Source organism: Xiphophorus maculatus, chromosome 7 (genome assembly GCF_002775205.1).
Source record: "Xiphophorus maculatus strain JP 163 A chromosome 7, X_maculatus-5.0-male, whole genome shotgun sequence".
NCBI classification, from domain to species: domain Eukaryota; kingdom Metazoa; phylum Chordata; class Actinopteri; order Cyprinodontiformes; family Poeciliidae; genus Xiphophorus; species Xiphophorus maculatus.
In genome coordinates this window covers 18,648,380-18,667,950 of record NC_036449.1, presented here as the reverse complement: position 1 = coordinate 18,667,950, position 19,571 = coordinate 18,648,380, and the positions used below count along the sequence as shown (strand labels likewise).

At 35.9% G+C, this 19,571-nt stretch overlaps 1 protein-coding gene across 1 annotated transcript in view; it reads left to right on the top strand.

The window, feature by feature from the left end:
• Positions 1-19,571, top strand: part of kcnj3 (potassium voltage-gated channel subfamily J member 3) — a 41,720-nt gene that overhangs the window by 1,582 nt on the left and 20,567 nt on the right. Inside the window, exon 2 of the mRNA XM_005805315.3 lies at positions 3,511-3,727. Coding sequence (XP_005805372.1) covers positions 3,511-3,727 — 217 coding nt within the window. The remainder of the gene's footprint in view (positions 1-3,510; positions 3,728-19,571) is intronic.

The following is a 19,571-nucleotide window of genomic DNA, read 5'->3' as shown; positions in this document are numbered from 1 at the left end:
GACATTTCATAGTTTGCTGCAGTCTCACATCATACGTTTATGATTTCACAATTAAAAGAAACGAAAGAAACAGAAGAGGGATGGGGGGAATGAAAGGAAGAAATCGATGTAGAAAGGCCTAAAGATCCATTCAGGGAAAGTTCTTATGTCATAAATTTGGATGTACGTCTTTCAGATCTCACCATCACTAGCATTGAAAAGTTAACAGTTCAACAATTAAAAGAAACAAATAAATATCCTATAGGTTCTTTACACAGAAATTTTATTTTTGTTCATTTTGATGACTATGGATTACATTTAATGAAAACATATTACAATATTACATAGAACCAATGAAAAGTATACTGTACATTAATGGGCCTGGCTTCAAAATCCTCCAACGTTCCACTAGGGCCTGTTGACCTTTTCCTGCCACACTTTTGCCTTCCACTAAACATCACATTAGGATACTAGCAATCAACACTTTGTGAACAGCCAGCTTCTTCAGAAATAACCTTTTGGTGCTTCACCCTTCTCATGGAAGGTTTCAGTATCTGCTGCAGCTGACAAGTTAGAAGTCTTCCCTGTGATTTTATGTTTTTTTTTGTTTCAAGTTATAATAAACAAAATTTATATACAAGTGAAATGTATGAAGTATTTTATAAATATTTGAGATATAGACTTTACTTTTCGAATTGAATTAACTTAAAAAAAATAGATTTCTTACTAATTAAAATTGCAAAAATGATTTCAACAAGTGAAGCCTGTATAGCATAGCGATAGATCCACTACATGCATAGTGATGTATTTAAAGTGAGAGTTTGATTATAATGGCTCATAGGTAAGGAAAATCCAAAGTCAGTGCTTGAGCTAATTTCTAAAGAAGTTGGCTTCATAAAGGAATGCTTAGTGGAAGGAAAAAGTATGGAATAAATGTCTCCAAGTAACAGAATTAACCACAGCCTTAAGGGTTTTTTTTTTAAACAAAGCCCAGTCAAAGGAGGGAGAGCTTCAAGAATCATAGAACATAAACTTATGCATTCTTTATATTAAGGTTCTCTTGAACCAGAAGCAATATAAGATGCATTTAGCTGATCAAGGGTGAACAGTATAACATGATATAATTGATATATGAGATAATTAGTGGCTCAAAGGCCTTTTTGGACAATTGTGGAGTTATGGTCTGGAGTTAGAGTGTAGAGGCACTGAATACATATTTTCATGACATCCAGAAAGAAGTTGCCACAGCAAGTGGACCAATTTACTCTTCTGTCTGCTGGTAAATTTTATAGAGATGCTGACTTGGCACCTGGCTACACTGATATTATAGCCAATAACTGTTTTATTGACCATAGAAGGCGTGAATTAAAAGACAGCATAAAAAGGTCCTGCAGTACGAATACTATGTTGCAGGTTTTTTCAAGAGTCTAGGGGCTGGCACTGTAAAAGACCAATCTTTCCTTTTTTAAAGTTTTGACCGAGTCTGCACTTTGACCATCTTGCTAGATTATCTCAGAGCTCTTTTGGGAATACATGGATGAAGGACCTTCGTTAAATGAAGGGGTACCACACCATTTAAAACTTTAAGGGAAAATAAATTAGCTACTGAAGTAAAGAGTCACCTGATAGTTTAACTCCAGATTTCTATTGCTTTGTTGGATGTCAATTCAATAGACTCACGCTGTGAGCTTAGTGTATCAACAGTTAAAGAACATTTTTCCATTCGACGCATGTTTCTAATGAGAATCAAGGCGGCATCTGGCTTGCAGTTGCTGATCTGCTGCAAAATTCTTTGTCACATTATAGTCAGTACAGTTCAGAATCTAAGATACAGACATTCCTCAAAACAACAAAAAACTTCATCAAAGCTTAATCAGTTTTTGAAAACGAAAGAGGTTAATGCATTTTTTTTATTGAGATTGAGGTATGTGTGAACCGAGATTTAAAGACATGTTAAACCTGAACTCATTTATTCATCACTGATTATAAAATGTACTAAGGCATTATTTGTTACAATGTGTATTAGTGATGGTTTCTCTTATTAGATGATCCCCATGTGTGGATTATCCTAAAAAAATAGCCCTTTATCTTCAGCAACTAAAATTTGTTACAGACAAATATAGTAGTAGTTGAAAAATATTGTACAACTTAGAATATTTCTAAAGGAATTTAGAATACTCTAACTTGGAGTATGTTTAGGCAGTTTAGAACCTCATGTATTTATACTCGTGTTTGGATAGCACAGAAAGTGAGTTTCAGACAGTATTACCTCATGCGTAAATGACTGAATGTAGTTTTTTCCGCTGTCTGTTTTTAGGTTCAGTGGATATCAAATTCAAGCTCAAATTGATGTTGTGAGTGTATAAGCTTCACATTACAAAGCTTCTGTATTTAGTATAAATTGAGATCAGATTATCAAATGATGAGGCTAACAAGCAGATTTAGAGGGACCAAGATCTAAAGCTGTTTTATTCATTTTTATTCTTACTAACCAGATCCACTTGTCTATTTCTGATGGGACACTTATATGAACATATGCCATTGGCAGGGAAACAGGAGATTATCATTAGACCCTGCACATCTTTGTTGTTGTTGCGAATATCACCTTTATGTCTGTCCCACCTCCCCCCGGATCCATGCTTAAACGGTTACCAAAGTGAATCCCTTCCTCCAATTTGTCACTTTTCCAACAAACCAGCTATATGGTGCTTAAAGCAGTTGGGGACTGTTGGCTTAAAGTGCTTTTAGTTTGATTATCATAGCTTCCTATATCAATTTTCTGTGTAAATATTTATCAACTTCTCTATAAAATGCACTCCAATAAAAACATCACAAGGGCTAAAAAAATGTATACATTTGTATAAACATAAAAAGGTAAGAAGTTTCTGAGGTTGTAGTCATTTTAAGATGGTAAAGATTTTGTCCAGACAGATTGATCAAACCAAAATAGCTATGTTTAAACATATTTTCTTTTCAGTCATAACGCAACATTTCTGTACCGCGTTGGTTATTAAGTACAAAACATCCCAAGCTGGATACAAAGTGACGAATTTTCAGTACAAAATGTCATGCAGCTAGCTTCATTGTGTATCTGAAAAGTTTGGTGTAAAAATTGTCCATTTTTAATGTGTTTCACGGAGGAAGATTTTTGGAAATGCACCACTTCACACCTCTATTTTCTGTGTAAATGACTATCAACTTCTCTATGATTAATTGTTGAATGCAAACATGACTGTTTTTCAAAGATTAATAAAATATCTTTTGCACAAATTGGTTGGATATTTTTGAGATTGGAGAGTTTTTTAATATGCTAGAGGTCCACTTCGGTTTTGGCCCATATCCGACTTGTCATCAGCTTTATCTTTTAGAACCAACTTATTTGGATTTTTACTAAAGCAAGACGCTATGAGAGTTAGGATCTGCAGTTATTATGTTGACCTATTTTCATCCTTTTATTGCAACTTATACGAGACAAATCTTTCCTTGTATTTCTTCATATTGAACATCTGTGTTTTCTCTTTTCCCAATCAGTCTCGTCAGACTCCTGAGGGCGAGTTTCTTCCACTGGATCAGCTGGAGCTGGACGTAGGTTTCAGCACTGGGGCTGACCAGCTCTTCCTCGTCTCGCCACTCACAATCTGCCATGTGATTGACACCAAAAGCCCCTTCTACGACCTCTCACAAAGGTCCATGCAAACCGAGCAGTTTGAAATCGTGGTGATACTAGAAGGCATCGTGGAGACCACAGGTAGGCAACAGCATGTTCTACGGTCAGCACTGCTGAAAAACAAAGACAGAGATTGTTTTACTAAATGTTGCTGCATACAGAGGAAGGTTGTGTTTATTTTATGTGCTTTTGCAACAAATCTGATTGGTAATATTGAGCCATTTCATGAGTGTTAACTGCTCAAATTCAGCTAGGCAAACTATCGTATTTGATTGATTCTCATTTTTGAGGGAAACACAACCAACAATAAGCAGCTAATAATGAGAGTGATTTTCATCTTTTCATAAGGAAGGATAAATTAGTGTTCCAGATTTTAATGGAAAAAATTAGCTTTTGAACCCCACAGTGCAATTCTACCGGGGTTTTTTTGTGTTTTTTTTTTCAATGTGATTTTTCAGGGTTCTGTGCTTGGCTGTGTAAAATTTCTTTTTCTCATCAGAAAAGAAAGAAAAAATCCATTCCTCGTTTTTGTGCCTGAATACCACTGGCTGCTGTTCTCGGAGGGCGCAATCATTTGCTTTCCAGGGTCCCTTTGGAGTTACAGAATTTTATTTCCACGAGACTAGTGATGCCGCAAGTAAAACTCCTCTATACGGTCATTTTAAAATTCAATCGTTTATTTGACACAGTTGATAATAAAGTGGCGCACACAGAGCTCCTTTAGTGTTATAACAGTTGTAACGGACCACTTCAGAGGAAATGCAGCATATGGAGATGTGAGAGGACGATAATTAGCGAAGCAGTCAGGTCCTAGAGATGCATGATGGGGATGTATTGCAGCTTTATTAAAGTTTTATCGTGGCTGAGTATGATCTGACACATAGCGTGGCCCTGGAGCTCAGGCCATGCAGTATTTATGCTGTATCATTCTGCTGGGACCAGACATATTAGAGAAACTAAGTGTATGTTATTAAATTATATTAGGTCAGTATTAATCCAGATAGAATAAAGAATTAAAAAAGAAATATGGCTTGAAAAACTATTAAAACATTTTTTCCCATGAGCATATTATTGTTACCATTACACATCATGTCAGGGGTTCATTTGTGGATTTAAACAAAGTTTTGTCAAATATTATTCAAAAGCTCAACCATTGACCTCTTAATGAACCACAACTGTTTACTTCTTAATAGGATATTACTGCTATAAATTAGTGTTTTATTGTGTCATACATTTGGAGTAATTTACAACTGCTGACTAAAAACCTTTTCAGTGACATAATCATAACATTTTGGTTATTATTAGTTTTATATTATTCACCTCTATCACTCATTTTATTAGTTTCATATTATTCGCCACCATCATATTCGTCATTCTTCAGTCTCACTTTTTTCTATTCTAATCAATTTTATTTCTATAGCACATTTCAGCAACAAAGTAGTTCAAAGTGTTTACATTATTGTGGTATCATACAGTCATCATTCATAAAACAAGCAATTAACATTACCTTTTGTCAAATGCCATTATCAAAATCATCAAGCAATTACATATCAAGTATGTTGTTTAATGTTTCACTTGCTAGTGATCAAAGGTAAAGAGGAGATCTTTAAGGCTCAATTTAGAGGAACTCAGTGTTTCAGCTGAGACAAAACAAGAAGAACACCCAAGCAAACCATTTTTGTGATTATAATTATTCAACACAATCTGTCCCGTTGTGAAAAAGTTATTGACCCCTAAACTGCTATGTTTAGGGCTCACAGCTACGAGGGCCACAGTCCTGCAACTTTTATATGTGCCTCTGCTGCACCACATCTGAATAGAATAATTAGGTCATTAGTGAGGCTGGGAGAACTGATCTACACAAGGAGGAGGTAATTAAGCCATTTCATTCCAGTGTTTTGTACCTGTGGCACATCTAAAAACTGTAGGACAGCGGCCCTCGAGGACTGGAGTATGAGACCCCTGATAGCAGCTCCAGGAAAGGTTGACAACTGCTCTATGTTCTCTCCACTGTGGCCCAGTGGAGCACCAAAATGTTAGACAGAGCTCAAACCATTTCCAGTCTGATAGATGTGTCTTTGGTTCTGATCTATTTTTGAATTTCTTTAGATCAGGAAGTGATTTGTTGTTCTTTAAGATCTTTTAGTCTACTTGATATTGTCAGACAGGTTTAATTTATTTTCTTGATTTTACAGCTCTGACAACACTCTGGCCCGGGTGTGGCTTGTGACATTGAGCCAAAAATATAGTTAATCACTCAAAATTCATAATTTAGCAAAGCAGGGCAATTAGTTTCCACATAAATTGAGGTTATTTCAAATAGATTTTTTCACATGACTGCAAAAGGCATCACAACTGACAACAAAGCTAAAAAGTTGGAGTTTTATTGTGTATAATCATAAGTGCTTCTGAAGTGTAAAAATGATTGAGTTATTAAAGTACTTTTTATGGCATGTTTAATGTTTATTATATTATTATAATGTTGAATGTATTCCTAGTGTTACAGAAAAATAAAAAGAGGTTCAATTTGAGAAACATATTTTATAAGAAAAAATAATTTAATATCAACGATTAAAGTGACATATAAATACACCTTTGGTTTAGAATATCAGGAAATCTGTAATTGTGGAATTAATTGGTGATTTAATTCAGATTTAATGATTCATGGGCCTGAAAAAGTAAAAGACAAGGATTTCTACCTTTTTTGAATGACCTTTGGAAAAAATCTCCAGGAATGTGAATAGTGTACTTAGCACATATTTTTAATAGGTCTGTATTGTATGTGCTCTCATGTCTTTTCTCCCCAAAACATCTGAACTTCAGAGCAGCTGCAGTCATGTGAAAGTTGGTGGAAATGCTGATGTAGAAACAATCTATAGTTAAAAATTGATGTACAGTGAAAGTCTGAATCCTTCGTCGCTCTCATTTCTGGCCAATGTAACTCTGTTTCCATGGCAACCTCTCCTTGAGTATTCAGGATTGCAGCGATGCACTAAACTTAGATATTTTTTTGTTTCTATGTTATAGGAATCATTACACAGTTTCAGTAATGAATAAGGCAAATGTGCAATGCTGAATATGAAATAAGTTCGCTGCCTCAACAATGTCACCTGTTATTTGTGATGATCTTGTCTGAATTATGAAAAGCACTCAGAGGCAGTGCTGGGCCATTAAAAGCTCACCAAAACAGGTGATACAGCAGAGAAAGAATGAAAGAATGAGATAAAGCATTTATGAGCCCTTCTTTCTGTCTACTAGAAAAAAAAAGCTGTGCAACTAACAGTGTCACTTGTTGAAAAAAATGAGCTAAACTACTCTTCTGTAGCAGAGTTTCACCATCACATTCTACTGGACGCCAAATGAGAAAATATTTACATTGTAACATGGGAATCTTTTCTCCTGGAGACTGCAATGAGTAATAATTATGACTTTTTCTTTCTCTTTGCACACAAGAAAACATAGGAGAATTAAAGAGCTCTGAGTTGTTGCTCTTTTAAAAGTCAGAGGAGAACATAATCTCACCTCACCTTCATGATCACCAGTGTGTGCTACATTTTCCAAATGAGATCTGACAGATCATATCTTCACCTGAAGTAACGGCACCTGCAACTTTGTGACAGACGTGCAAATGTTATAACAGGAACAGAAAAGGCAGTCACTGTTAACTCAAAAAGATGTAGGAGAGTAAATTACATTAAAAGGATACAACAATTTTAATTGTTACAGTTAGTGTTACCAATTTGTAAACTGAATTACCATTAAAGTTACATGTGGTTATTGGGACAATAAGAATGTAGACACAGCATCTTGCTTTTTTGGGGCTTTTTAGAAAGACATATGACATCTGTTACAAAAAACTCTCTTGCTGGCAATCTGTTTTTCTTTTTTATAGTTACCATCTCTGTTAAAAAAAAGGCGCAAGCAAATTTTGCATATCTAGAATTTTTGTCATCATTTTTATTAATTTTACAGTTCAACCCAAAATTCGACATATTCCTTGTGCATTTAGATTTAAAATTATTTTAATTCAACCAAAATGTTCTAACTGGATATGGAAGAGGCATCTCCAAAAAGAGAATAATACAATGCTAGAGATTTATTAATGTTAAAAAAAAGAAAAGAAGTACCGTATATGAATACATCCATGTATGAATAGTTTTGGACTTAAAGTTGCAGCTCATCGTGGTGTTCTTATATTTTTGTCATGTGTTATGGATTACAGAGTCTTATCTGTATTCAGTCTGCTCTTCTCCTGCAAGCTGTAAAGTTTACTTTTTAATCATAAGAGACTACCTAAGGTTTATTAGTTTTTGTTTGGATAGTAGCTGGTGCTGGTGTTCTTTCCATCATCTCCATGGATGGCATCAGAGTCTCAGCAGTATCCAGACAGCTCTGCTTCTGCCTGTTCTTCCAGAGTGTGAATCACTGACTTAGCTGCAGTTGTTTGGCCTTGTTTTTTTTTTTTTTAAATGTTGCTTTAGTAGCTTCTGTTCAGGCTCCAACTTGAGCTGTTTCCTTGTTGGATTTTGCTTGCTTGTCCTCCAGATTTCCACATTTATGAAGGTTGTTAAGGGGAACAATAGCTGTGGCATGTTCTTGTTTTGATACATTTAACCTATTGCTTGAAAGGCCTTCAGACATTTTGGTATTATGATATGAAATTATTGAATAATGGCTGAATATGCTCTCATATTGGTAGTTAAGTACATGAGTTCTGATGTTAACATAGAGGAATTTCTATGCTTGAGCCACACAGTAGACATGCAGTGTGCTTCATGATCTAGTAGTGTATTTTTTGTGTGTAAACCGGACTACTTCAACATCTTTTATAAGCTTTCAACCTGTTGCTCTTTGCTGAGTTTTTAAAAGAATGCTATTGATATTACAAGACCCTGTTATGTAGAATTTCCATGTTTCCACCGAGCCCAGGGTTAATGACTGATACCATTAATGTAAATAATGGCAGTGGCAGCAAAAATCTCGACAGAATGAACTTCTAGGTTTATTAATCATAGGCATGTCAGATTTTATATGTGTAGTTCATCACATTGCTTTGATGATGTGATTCTCAGAATAATAATACAGGGCTTGAGTGCTGTAGTAAAGAGGTTTGCACTATGTAAAAGAGATGCACTGACCAGGCTTTTACTGACAGATGCTGATTTCCAGTTTTCTTTAGTCCATCAAATCCATTAAAGAACATACTGGCTTTTGATGCATTCACTTGCCAAAGGAAATGGGATTACTTTTCAGTTTTGTGTCGTGCAGTTGAGAATGAACAAAAAGTCATGAGATATTAAAGATTGTCATTATTAATTTGCCAAAAATGTGCCAGAACACAAGAGTACTCTGTGACTCTTATCACCATCACAGTACACCCCAAACTTAATCAAATTGAAGAAGCACTTTTTGTAGCTGTCACCTGAAGTAATCTTCCACTGTATTACCTCATCAATCTCTTACTTCCTAGTGGAGAGTTACGGCCCAATCTTAGCAACATTTCAGTTACTTGAGGTTTGATTTGTTTATTCATGGCTCGTTCTAGATCCAACCACAGAATTTAAATTGGAGCTCAGGCTTTACCACTCAAATTCTTTTTTTTCCCCTAACCATTGTGTCTTAGAGCTGAAGAGGTTTTGGAAATAATAAATATCACTGGTGGAGCAACGGCCACCATCTATATGCATTTTAACTGTTACAAGTTAATATCAGAGAATACATTCTTGAAGTTGTGAAAAACAGTGTCTGCTTTATTAGATTTAGCTTTGGACAATAGGCTTAGGAAGACCCCTACCTTTCAGGGCATTAATATCTTCACAGTAATGAACTGAACAAGTGATGAATCTTTACATTTCTTTGTCTTCCCCGTTAATCTGCTTCTTAGAATAACTATAGATGTTATAAATAAATCATGGAACCGATTTTGTCACTCAAAAAACAATCAGGACTGCATCAAATCCATCACTTTTCTGTACCTGTTTAATCTTGCTAACACATATATATAAGTCCCACAACTTATTTGCCCCAGTTTTATGTAACTCAGATTTTATGAGTTATCAGTGCAATATTTTCTCACCAACTAAGAGATCAGATTAGTTGGAACAAATTAGGACGTGGTCACTCATGCAAACATTTTGACTCAATGCACAGAAGTACTCCAAAGGAAGCAATGTGATTGATCATGCCTCTGTCCCATTATGTTCCCACTGCCTATTTTCTTGTTGAATATTTCACATGCTGTTGTTTTTGTCAGCAGACTTTTGTCTCATAAATTGAAGCAGAGGAAATGGCTTTAGCTCCAGTTTTCAATGCTCTTGGTGACAGATTTTATTGTTAAAGAATATCTTTCACTGACTTAACTAAGGTTTTGTTTCAAAATTTGACAAAGTTTAGAGTTTTGTATATCCTTAACATCATAACTGGCATTATAATATTGTACTTTTAATTGTTTGTTTGAACATTTCTTATTTAGGGTAGGATAATAATACAATGTATATTTTTTTTCAAAGAAAGAATTGAGTGATCAACTTTTTTTTCCTAAAACACAAGTTTGAAAATATGCATACAGTCTCATCCATCTACCAATATTTTCTCTTAGCAAGCTGCAGAAAAATCACACTTCTTAAATTTTTTGGGATATTTGACCACTCTTGCATAACTTTTTGGATCGATGCTTTTATCATCTAATCCAGAGTGTCACCCTCAGATGAAAACAAAGTTGGTGAGTATAACCAACAAACTCAAGGCTTCCATAAACTTGAAAATGCTGGAACACCAGTAGTTTCATATAAATGTAGACTGAGAGGCTGTCTTTCTAAGAAACCACTGTTCCATAATCAACTACATCACACCAAAAAATGATCACAACAAATAAGTTTAATATTTTGGTATTTTTGGTGGTCGCATCATGCTGTGGGTCAGTCTGTTTTTCTTCCAGTGTTATTGGTGCATTACACATTGTGGATGGGATTATGAAAGAAATCTAATCTACATCCAAATTCATCAACAGCTAGATGGTTGAAACTTGGTCAGAATTAGAAATTCCAACAAGACAATGATCTCAAACAAATATCGGAATGAATGTTGGAATGGAGAAATGTTAGGCTTATGGTAAGCCCCTGAACTGTAGTGAACATTTTTGGTCTTCTGTGGGGAACCAGTCGATTTGAATGAGTTCTTGCAATCCCCATAAGAGCAGCAGGTGCAATGTCCAGTCAGGCATAAGCTAGAATCTTTTCAATAAGTACAACAAGTATGTGATATCTCTGTGCATTGCAACGTTTAACCAGCCATTGCAAAATTGTGTGTCCTGTATATATAATTTCAACCAAGTGTGGAAAACCAGAGCAAATTAAAACCAATCATTCATTGTAAAACTTGACGTTTTAAAAGTTTAGGTGGTAAAAGAACAGACTTGCCAAATTATCATCCCCAGCAGTATATTCATGAGAGCATGTGAAGATATGACCACAAAGATTTGAAGCCTAGGTGAATACCAAGCATAATGTAGAGTAAAAGCCAAGTTAAAAGGTACAAAAAAAAACATGTGAAAACTAACTCTCCCAAACTGTTTTTCAATTCAGGCTTCATTGTGCATTAATTCATACGTAAAAACTCCAGATGCAACATGAGATGCTGACAGCTGGAGTTTGCTGCCAGCATCTCATGTTGCTGCCACAAACTGCTTCAGGGCTCAAAGGACACCTATATCAGAGATGTCAAAGGCAGAATTTCACGTCAGGGGAAGGGAGCCGGTCGGGGTCTCTGTGGGCTCTGAGTGAGTGTCAGTGTGTACAGGAGCAGGTGCTTGAACAAGGCCAGGCTGGCAGCCAGTGGCACACCCGCGCTCATCTGTATATGAAATTTCTGCTGCTGTGCAGCTCTGCAAACAGGCGGTCATTGATGAGGTAATGATAGAAAGTGCCTTGCAAATATACTCAGATTTCTTGAACATTTTCAAATTATAACCAAAGCTCAATTTATTTGACTGAGTTTGTGACAGGCCAAGCAGGTCTTAAATGTGAAGTAGAAGGAAAATAATTGTACAGTAATATTTTTGTACAAAGCTGAAAAGTGTGTCATAGACGTATACAGTTAACTCCCTTTTAATCTCATGCCCATAAATAAAATCTAGAGCAATTGATTGCCTTTAAAATCACTGAATTGGTGAACAGTCTACCTTTGTGTTCTGTTATATCACTATAAATCCAGCTGTTTTCTGAAGGTTAGGAAATAAACAGCATCATGAAGACCAAGAAATACAGCAGGAAAGTTAGCAACAAAAAAATCTAGAAAACCTTTAATAATAATTAGGAAAATTAATGCATTGGAAATTTAGGTAACTGTCCCAGTTAAACCAGTAATACAGTCCAACTTTATGAAAGCTTATCACCAAGCCAGAAGCAATCTGTTGATTAGCGACGCTGATTCTTAAGATCCCAAAATAAACTGTAGCTGCCAGTAACAGACGTTTAGGTTTCTGCAGCTAAGAAACTAATCAGCAACTAAATCCATTTTCCAAAAACATTCCTGTACGATTGCCACACAGTAGTAGTAAGCATCAGAGTGAGTAATTTAAGATGCTGCACCTGTCAGATTAGAGACTTTTCAGCCAACACAGATAAAAAAAGCTGATCAGTTATTTCCCAAAGGACTCATTTTCAATAAAGAACAAAAAGATGTTTCATTGCACATTGGTTTGTCCCCGAAAATTTCAACAGCATTTTTTTGTTTTTCATTTTGGCATTTCAGGCTTAAAAAAAACCTCTGCAAACTCTGAAGTGTTTTTAAATTCACTCATCAGCAATGAAAAGCAGTGAGCATAAAGTGTATCATCAGCATAAACCTTTTATCTTTTTGAAAGATTTGGCTTTTATGCAAAATGTGTTGTGTATGATCATTACTCTTGCAGTAAAATTCATAAAATGCAATAAATAAATCCAGATTTGAAATGTTTTCCAGCCCATGCTATAATTGCTGAGCATTTCTTTAAGGGTTTATGGGGATGTAGTTTGTTTGGCAGCGATTCAGTTCTCTTAATATTCATTAAGTTCCTTGTGTTTGTGGTTCCTGTGAGTTTTTCTGCCTCTTTTTATGTGATCTGTTTGCTGACACAGCATGGCTGTAAAACAGGCAAACATGTTCCACTTACTGAGCTCACTAAAAATCTGGATGTTGAGGAGGGATTCACACTTTTTTCTTTTTTTTTTTTTTTTTTTTTTGCTTATGTTGCAAATTGATTTAAATTGTTTGCAACCCCTTTTTGTTATATGTATTGCTCTGTGAGACAAAGAAATGCTGAAGTCGTTGCTGTGAAATATGTGTTACAGTTGAGTTGACTCGGTAGCAGTGGAACACGTGAGGCATGCACAATAAATGTATGAAAACTTTCTTGCTTATACTGCAACATTTTTCAAGGTTCTAAAAATTTGTGGCAGTCTGGCTTATCTGATGATCAAATTGTGTATATTACGGTATAAAACGTATAGTGGCCTGAGGCTGTTGTGTCTATGTTGGCCACTGAAATTAAAGTAAGATACTTCATAGTGTGGAGGGGCTATTATAAAACATTAGTGAAAAATGTCATGAAGACCAAGGACAATGTTAGATAAATCTGGAAAATTTTTAAAAATATTTACATTTTAAAACAATATTCTAAGCTTTGCAGTTTATGTTCATTCCACCCTCCGAAAATGGAAAGATTGTGGTACAACTCCGACCTTTCTAAGACATAGTTGTCCATCCTAACTGATTGATCTCTGACTAGTGCAAGAAGAACATCAATCAAAGAAGCAACCAAAAAACCCTTTTTAACTCTGGAGGAGCCACAGAGATGTACAGCTCTGGTGGGGAATCTATCAACGAAACAACTCTTAGTCAACAACTAAATCTGTTCCTTATATTAGAGAGGAAGGAAGAAAGTGTTTGTTATCAAAGACATACAAATACTAATTGAGGTTTATCTCAAATCATGTACTGCCTACAGCAACAGTGAGAGTTCAAAACTGAACAACCATTTTCTATGGAATAGTAAAATCAAAGCTTATTTACTTTTTTTTAGAATGGTCTACTTAAAGTACAGACAGTCTCCATCTTATCCAACTAATCTTAAGGAATTTTTGTTGTGCTCTAGGAAGAATGGGCAAAATTGTTCATCTCTGGACAAGAACAGGTGTTAAGAAGTAAAGAAAAAGATTTGCAGTTCTACTTGCTGAAAGTAAAGGTGGCTGAAAATACTTTCAGCATTTTCAGCATTTTTTTTGTCCATCACATATTTTCCTAATAAAATAAACAGTTTGAGGCGGTAATGTGATAAAAGTTCAATACTCAATCTTCTAAGGTTCTTTGTCTTTGTGTTTAATGATAACATTAATTAATCATAGTCTTAGCTTAGTTAAATAAAATCATTCATTTGTGTTGTACAGTGGAAGAACTAATTTAGTCATACAATACTATCATCATAATTTCAATTAAGTTGTTTTGCAATGCATACACAGGAAAAATAAAATTGAGAATAATAATTACTTTAATGTAGACTCTGTCTCGGAGTAAAGCCAGTCTGCATAATTAATTGGACACATTTATTGCCGCTGATTAGCAAAGCAGCCAATGTCATGGCTCAATCTATGTTTTATCACTAGCAGGAGTAATTGAAATGAAAACCGAGAGCTTTCTGTTGCGCCACAGGCCTGACTTATTCATATTAGTATGAAGCTGTGGCTCCGGTGGCCTGAGGTCGTCACAGAGCTTCAGTAAACAGTAGCGAGACTGAACTCTGCAGCTCTGGCAGTTGTGAAAGACCTGAGAAACTGGCCATAATTCATTCAGAGTCATTACTGCGAGAGCGTGTCCTCTCTGCTTCAGTGTCGCGTTTCCTCACCTCGGCCCTGTGGGTCAAAGGGTTAAACTGGGTTCAGTGGGGAAGTTAAAAGCTGGAACGGAGGTGAGAACAGGAGTTTCCAATTAAATCTAATGTGCTCAAGGTGAAAGCTCATGAGATAAATCTCTGTCCCTACTGAGCTTTGCCTGTTCTACAGAGGCTTAACATCATATGAGCCTTATGGTACTCATATTCTAGAGTATTTCATTCAGTTGCTTTCTTTGCCATTTTAAGAAATGCATTTAACAACTTGTTTAAACATTAGGAAAAGAAACAAGGATTATGTTTTTAGAGTCAGAAACAGAATGGACCTTACATAGAAATAGAAATGTTTGGTATTGTTGTGGTTAAAGGCACTGCTTGCATTTTTCTTTAAGTTCTCTGTTTTTAAAATTGTTAAACATTTGTATAAATATGAGATATTTTTGTCCCGTGGAATGTACTTTTTAGGTATTTTTATATCAAAGCTGGGGACAGTTTGTGAGTTCTTCCAGCATGCATAAGTCAAAATACAACATAATTACAGTAGCACGTCATTCTACAGCCTGTTTTTGTTGATACTAGTTTCAAAATCTAATTTTGGAGAGTGCTGTGAAACACCTAACTCCTTTACTGCACTCTTTTCCACTTTCAATTTGTATTTATGATGGTTGTATTTACACAGATAACCCCAACCTTTGAAGAGAGTCTATATTACTCATTCAGACATTTCCTAATAGCATATGCAGCAAACTAGCTCTGACTACTGCAATGATTATGCTAGTGACTTTTTCCATTGCCAACATGAACATGAGCTGCCTTTTATGCTGTTACCTAAGATTTATGACACTCAATAATGTTCTGCATTAAAATATTTGACATCACAGCAGAGTTATCAGAAGTGCTTCTCTCATAAACAACCGTCACTACATACAGTATATTAACCTTATATTCTATATGTTTTATGACTTGCAGTTGTAAACAATGTGATATTTTAATAAAAAGCTGTAAATATAGTCACTTTATATAACAAATTTGTTTAAGATAACTCCACATTGAGTAAATTTCCAATATTTGCCATATTGACATCTTATGTTTACTGAATACATTCTAATTGTATATTTTTGTTTTACCTGAGTGACTAATCTAATCAATTCCCTACAATTTGTTTGTTTTCAATTTTGCATGATAATTCGCTTTATTTCAAATTGTAAAACCAGTGTTATTGGATTTTATTTTTATGAAGCTTGCTGATGCTGTGTGATACATGCAGTTCATTTGCAATTTACAGATAAGGTACCATGGAATCGTTTAACATTTTGTGCACTCTGTCATGCCACTTATGCAGTGAATAATAGCTAAACATATCATCTTGTTTTACATAGTGTCATAGAGGTGATAATTGGTCCATCTTATGTTTTGAGTACTCTGTGTTGCGTTGCACTGTATTGTGTATAATGTGCTAAATTTGCAATCTAATTCTGCCCATTACTAATGAGCAAAATCCCTGCCACAAAATCCCCAGGAAGACAAGTCAGCACCTCTCGCTCTTTAAACATGACTTTTCATAAGCTTTATAAGATTTGTTGTGAGGCTAATTTTGTGTGTACTTATCACTGTGACAGCCTGCTTTTGCTCGCACATTGTAATAAAAAACAGCGAACTTAACATTACTAATTTTAGAAAAACAAACAACGTAATCTACCGAGTGTACATCCAATAATTGTGCTCAGGATGAAGATAATGGGCATTGCAGCGAAGCCGCTTTAACATCCTGGATTCATTATCCTTTTTAGATGAACTGTGCTGTCTTCCCAAAGGGGGTGCACAGTAATTGTGTCTTTAGGGATTTGTCTGGTCCCTGTTGGATGGAAACAAATCACTGGCAGAGGAGGCATGTGGAATACATGGGGATGAACTTGTGTGACCAAAGCTGCAAGATCTCAGTTTTGTAACACTTCTAAGTTAGAACCAACTGTCTGTCCCTCAGCTCTCTTCCCCAGCCTGAGAGGGACGCCTCTTTGGTAATTACTTACTCAGAGTTGAAACCTTAATAAGTATTTACACATTTGAACATTTGAACATTTGCCACAATTATCAATCCTCATTTTTAACTTATTTTTCTATTTTTGACAAACCAGTATCTGACTAGTGTGGCATGAATTTGTACTCTTCCACATGCTTGGGTTGTGCCTTACAACTGTTTGTGTTAAACTGCAAAAGGGAGCCTTGTGGATTTTTTTTAAATGAACATAATTTTGTTTTTGTCACTCTTTGCTAACTAGATTCGTGTAACATGTCACTATGACATTCTTCCAGCTCAGCTATGGATGTCTGCTGTTGCAAGACTATGGATGTCTTGGCAGCTTTCTGATAAGTCCTTTCCTTGTCTGGCTTGTAAGTTTAGTTGGGCAGTCATGTCTTGTCAAGTCGGCAGCTGTACCCTTTTAATTTTTCATGCTTTGAACATGTCTGTAGGCTGAACTTTATTATCCCTGACCTGTCTGCTTCGTTTCTTGCTCTTCACTGTTCTTTTTATTCAGTTATGTTCTCAAACAAACTTTTGAGGCCTGCACAGAATGGTTGGACTTATTCTAAAATTAAATGACACTTTATTTACTAAACTTAGATGACTTCCGACGGTAAATAGATTTTATTTAGGGGTAATGGATTTTACTTAGGGGTAAAAGAGTAAAGTCGGCTAAATAAATCTGCACACTACACTATTATAGATTATTTCTTGTGGAAAATATTGAAAAGCCCTATATATATATTTTTGCTCTACCTTTAATTGATTCTTCAAATGGAATTCCAATAAAATTCATTGAAGTGTGTGGTTTGATCATTGCCTTGCAGAACTCAAGCTAGAGATTAGAGTTACATGACACAAACTGAGATAACATTGTGCGCTGCTTGTTGGAGAGGTTATCACGTATTGTGTTTGCAGTGTTACTCTATGACAAGCATTGATTGTGATGGTCCCTCGAAGTGCAGGTGAATCAATTCTGAGGCCTAAACAGTATCATGTGAACATGTTCTAAAGACTGACTCCTCTGGGATTTCTCTATTCTATTCTTGTCTCTGTCAGGCTTCAGTTCACTGGAATAATATGCTGTCTAGTTGAAGTGACAAAAATTAAGAAAACATAATAGGGATTCTTCCTCAACTGTGAGTTCCTCTCTCCTAAAGTACCATCCAAATGTGAGACCACTCATGGCATAAAAATCTCTTCCTTTGTCTTCCTGCTTCCAGTTGTAACTCCTCTTCGTGACTTACCGTAAGAAGCTGTAATAACTGCGATCAATATGAGATTATAACTATTATTCATTCACTACGTTTTACAGAAGAAAAAAAAAATCCTATCTGGTATCGGTATATAATAAAGAAAAATCTTTCCCAGTCCAGGTTGACAGAGTCTGTGTGCTTCTCCCATTATTGGACCAATACTGGCTGTTTAGCCTAAAGGAAATCCATTGATTGACATTTTTTTGCTCAAGTGCTTCCCTTTATGGCAGCATTCAGTTCTGCCTTCACTTGCTAATATGTCCTCTCCCGGCTGTGTTAATGGCCCGCAGCCATATGCTCCTTTTGCCTGCCTGACTCCCCACCTTGTGTGGAGATGGTTGGCAGCCCTGCTCCTTTTCCCTTTCCTTCTCTTTCCAACAGCCTCCACACTCAAGCATTTGCCTCAGCATCCAGGCTCTCCCCTCCCCCACGGCAGCACTCTTCCCCTGCCTTTTCTCCCCCCTCCATCATCCTCTTTCTTGTTCTAACTGCTTAGCTTATGCTGTATGGGAGGAAATAAAATCGCAGAGCAGCAAACAACTGGAATCCAGCCTCGCAGTAAGACAGAATTGAAAGTGCGTGTGCGTGCGTGTGTGTGTGTGTGTGTGTGTGTGTGCGGGTGTGTGTGTGTGTGTGTGGGGGGGGGGGGGGGTTACTTATTTGCATCCTTGAGAAGTCAAACTGTGAAAAACAGGTCACTGCCTGCTTCTGGATTTTTTTTAATCACTTGATGGTGGTCACCATAGAAACTGATGATCTGAACATGTGGCCACAACAACAAAATCTCCGTAAATAATATCTCTGATCTTAGTTGTTGTTTATGGAATTATTGTTAGTATTCATTAAAACTACTATGAAGTTAGTTTAGCCAAATTCTGAGTTCTGAATGTAAAATCTTGCAATGTGGCATAGTTACACAATGTACATAGAGTATCCAACAGTGCAATCGGTTTTATGCCAGCTACACAAAATTAAGTAAGAAACGTTTATCTGCGTGTATCCACCAGGGTTGCCAGATCTGACTGACTCAAACAAATATTAACGCCCAGACTGAAAAAATCTTAGAGCAAATCTGAACCTTTGTCAAAGCTCATGTTAAAATTATACCATCTACATTGACCAATATAATTTCATATTTATACTTGATTAACCGCTACTAATGACTACTAATTGTTAGTATCACGTTTGACAGAAGACATGTCAAAATAAATGAACAAATAAAATGAGTCAATTTTCTTAAAATGGACAAGGTTATTACTTTTCTACCACACAATGACAAGTACGGTATTTCTAAAATTTTTCTAAAAACCTGCAAGCAGTTTAACAACCAACTCAAAGATGCTCTTTTTCCATCACAAATGTGTTAAAAAGACACCCAAATTGGCAAAAACCCTCCTAATCTGGCAACACTACTGCGTCCTATGAGTGTATTTCCTGTACAATTCTTTTTCTACAGCTCTTCCAGCAGTCTGCAAAGATGATGATTTGAAATTGAGAAAAAAAAAAATTCTATTGATGATTTGTTATTAAACCAGGTTTAAAAATTTACATACTTTGCAAACTTTCTAAAAGGCACGGGGATATTATCAAGTCTAGCTAAGTAACAGTTCACATATTGAGCTAAATAAGTGCTGAGGAAACAGGTTAGTTATTGAGTTGAATGGGAAGTTGAGAATGCTACTGTGGACTGCCAGCTGGCTGGCTGATTAATTGCTGCTACAATTTTCCGTCAGTCATAAGAAATAAAAATACTGATGTTTGGAAATACTTGAAGTTGTTGGA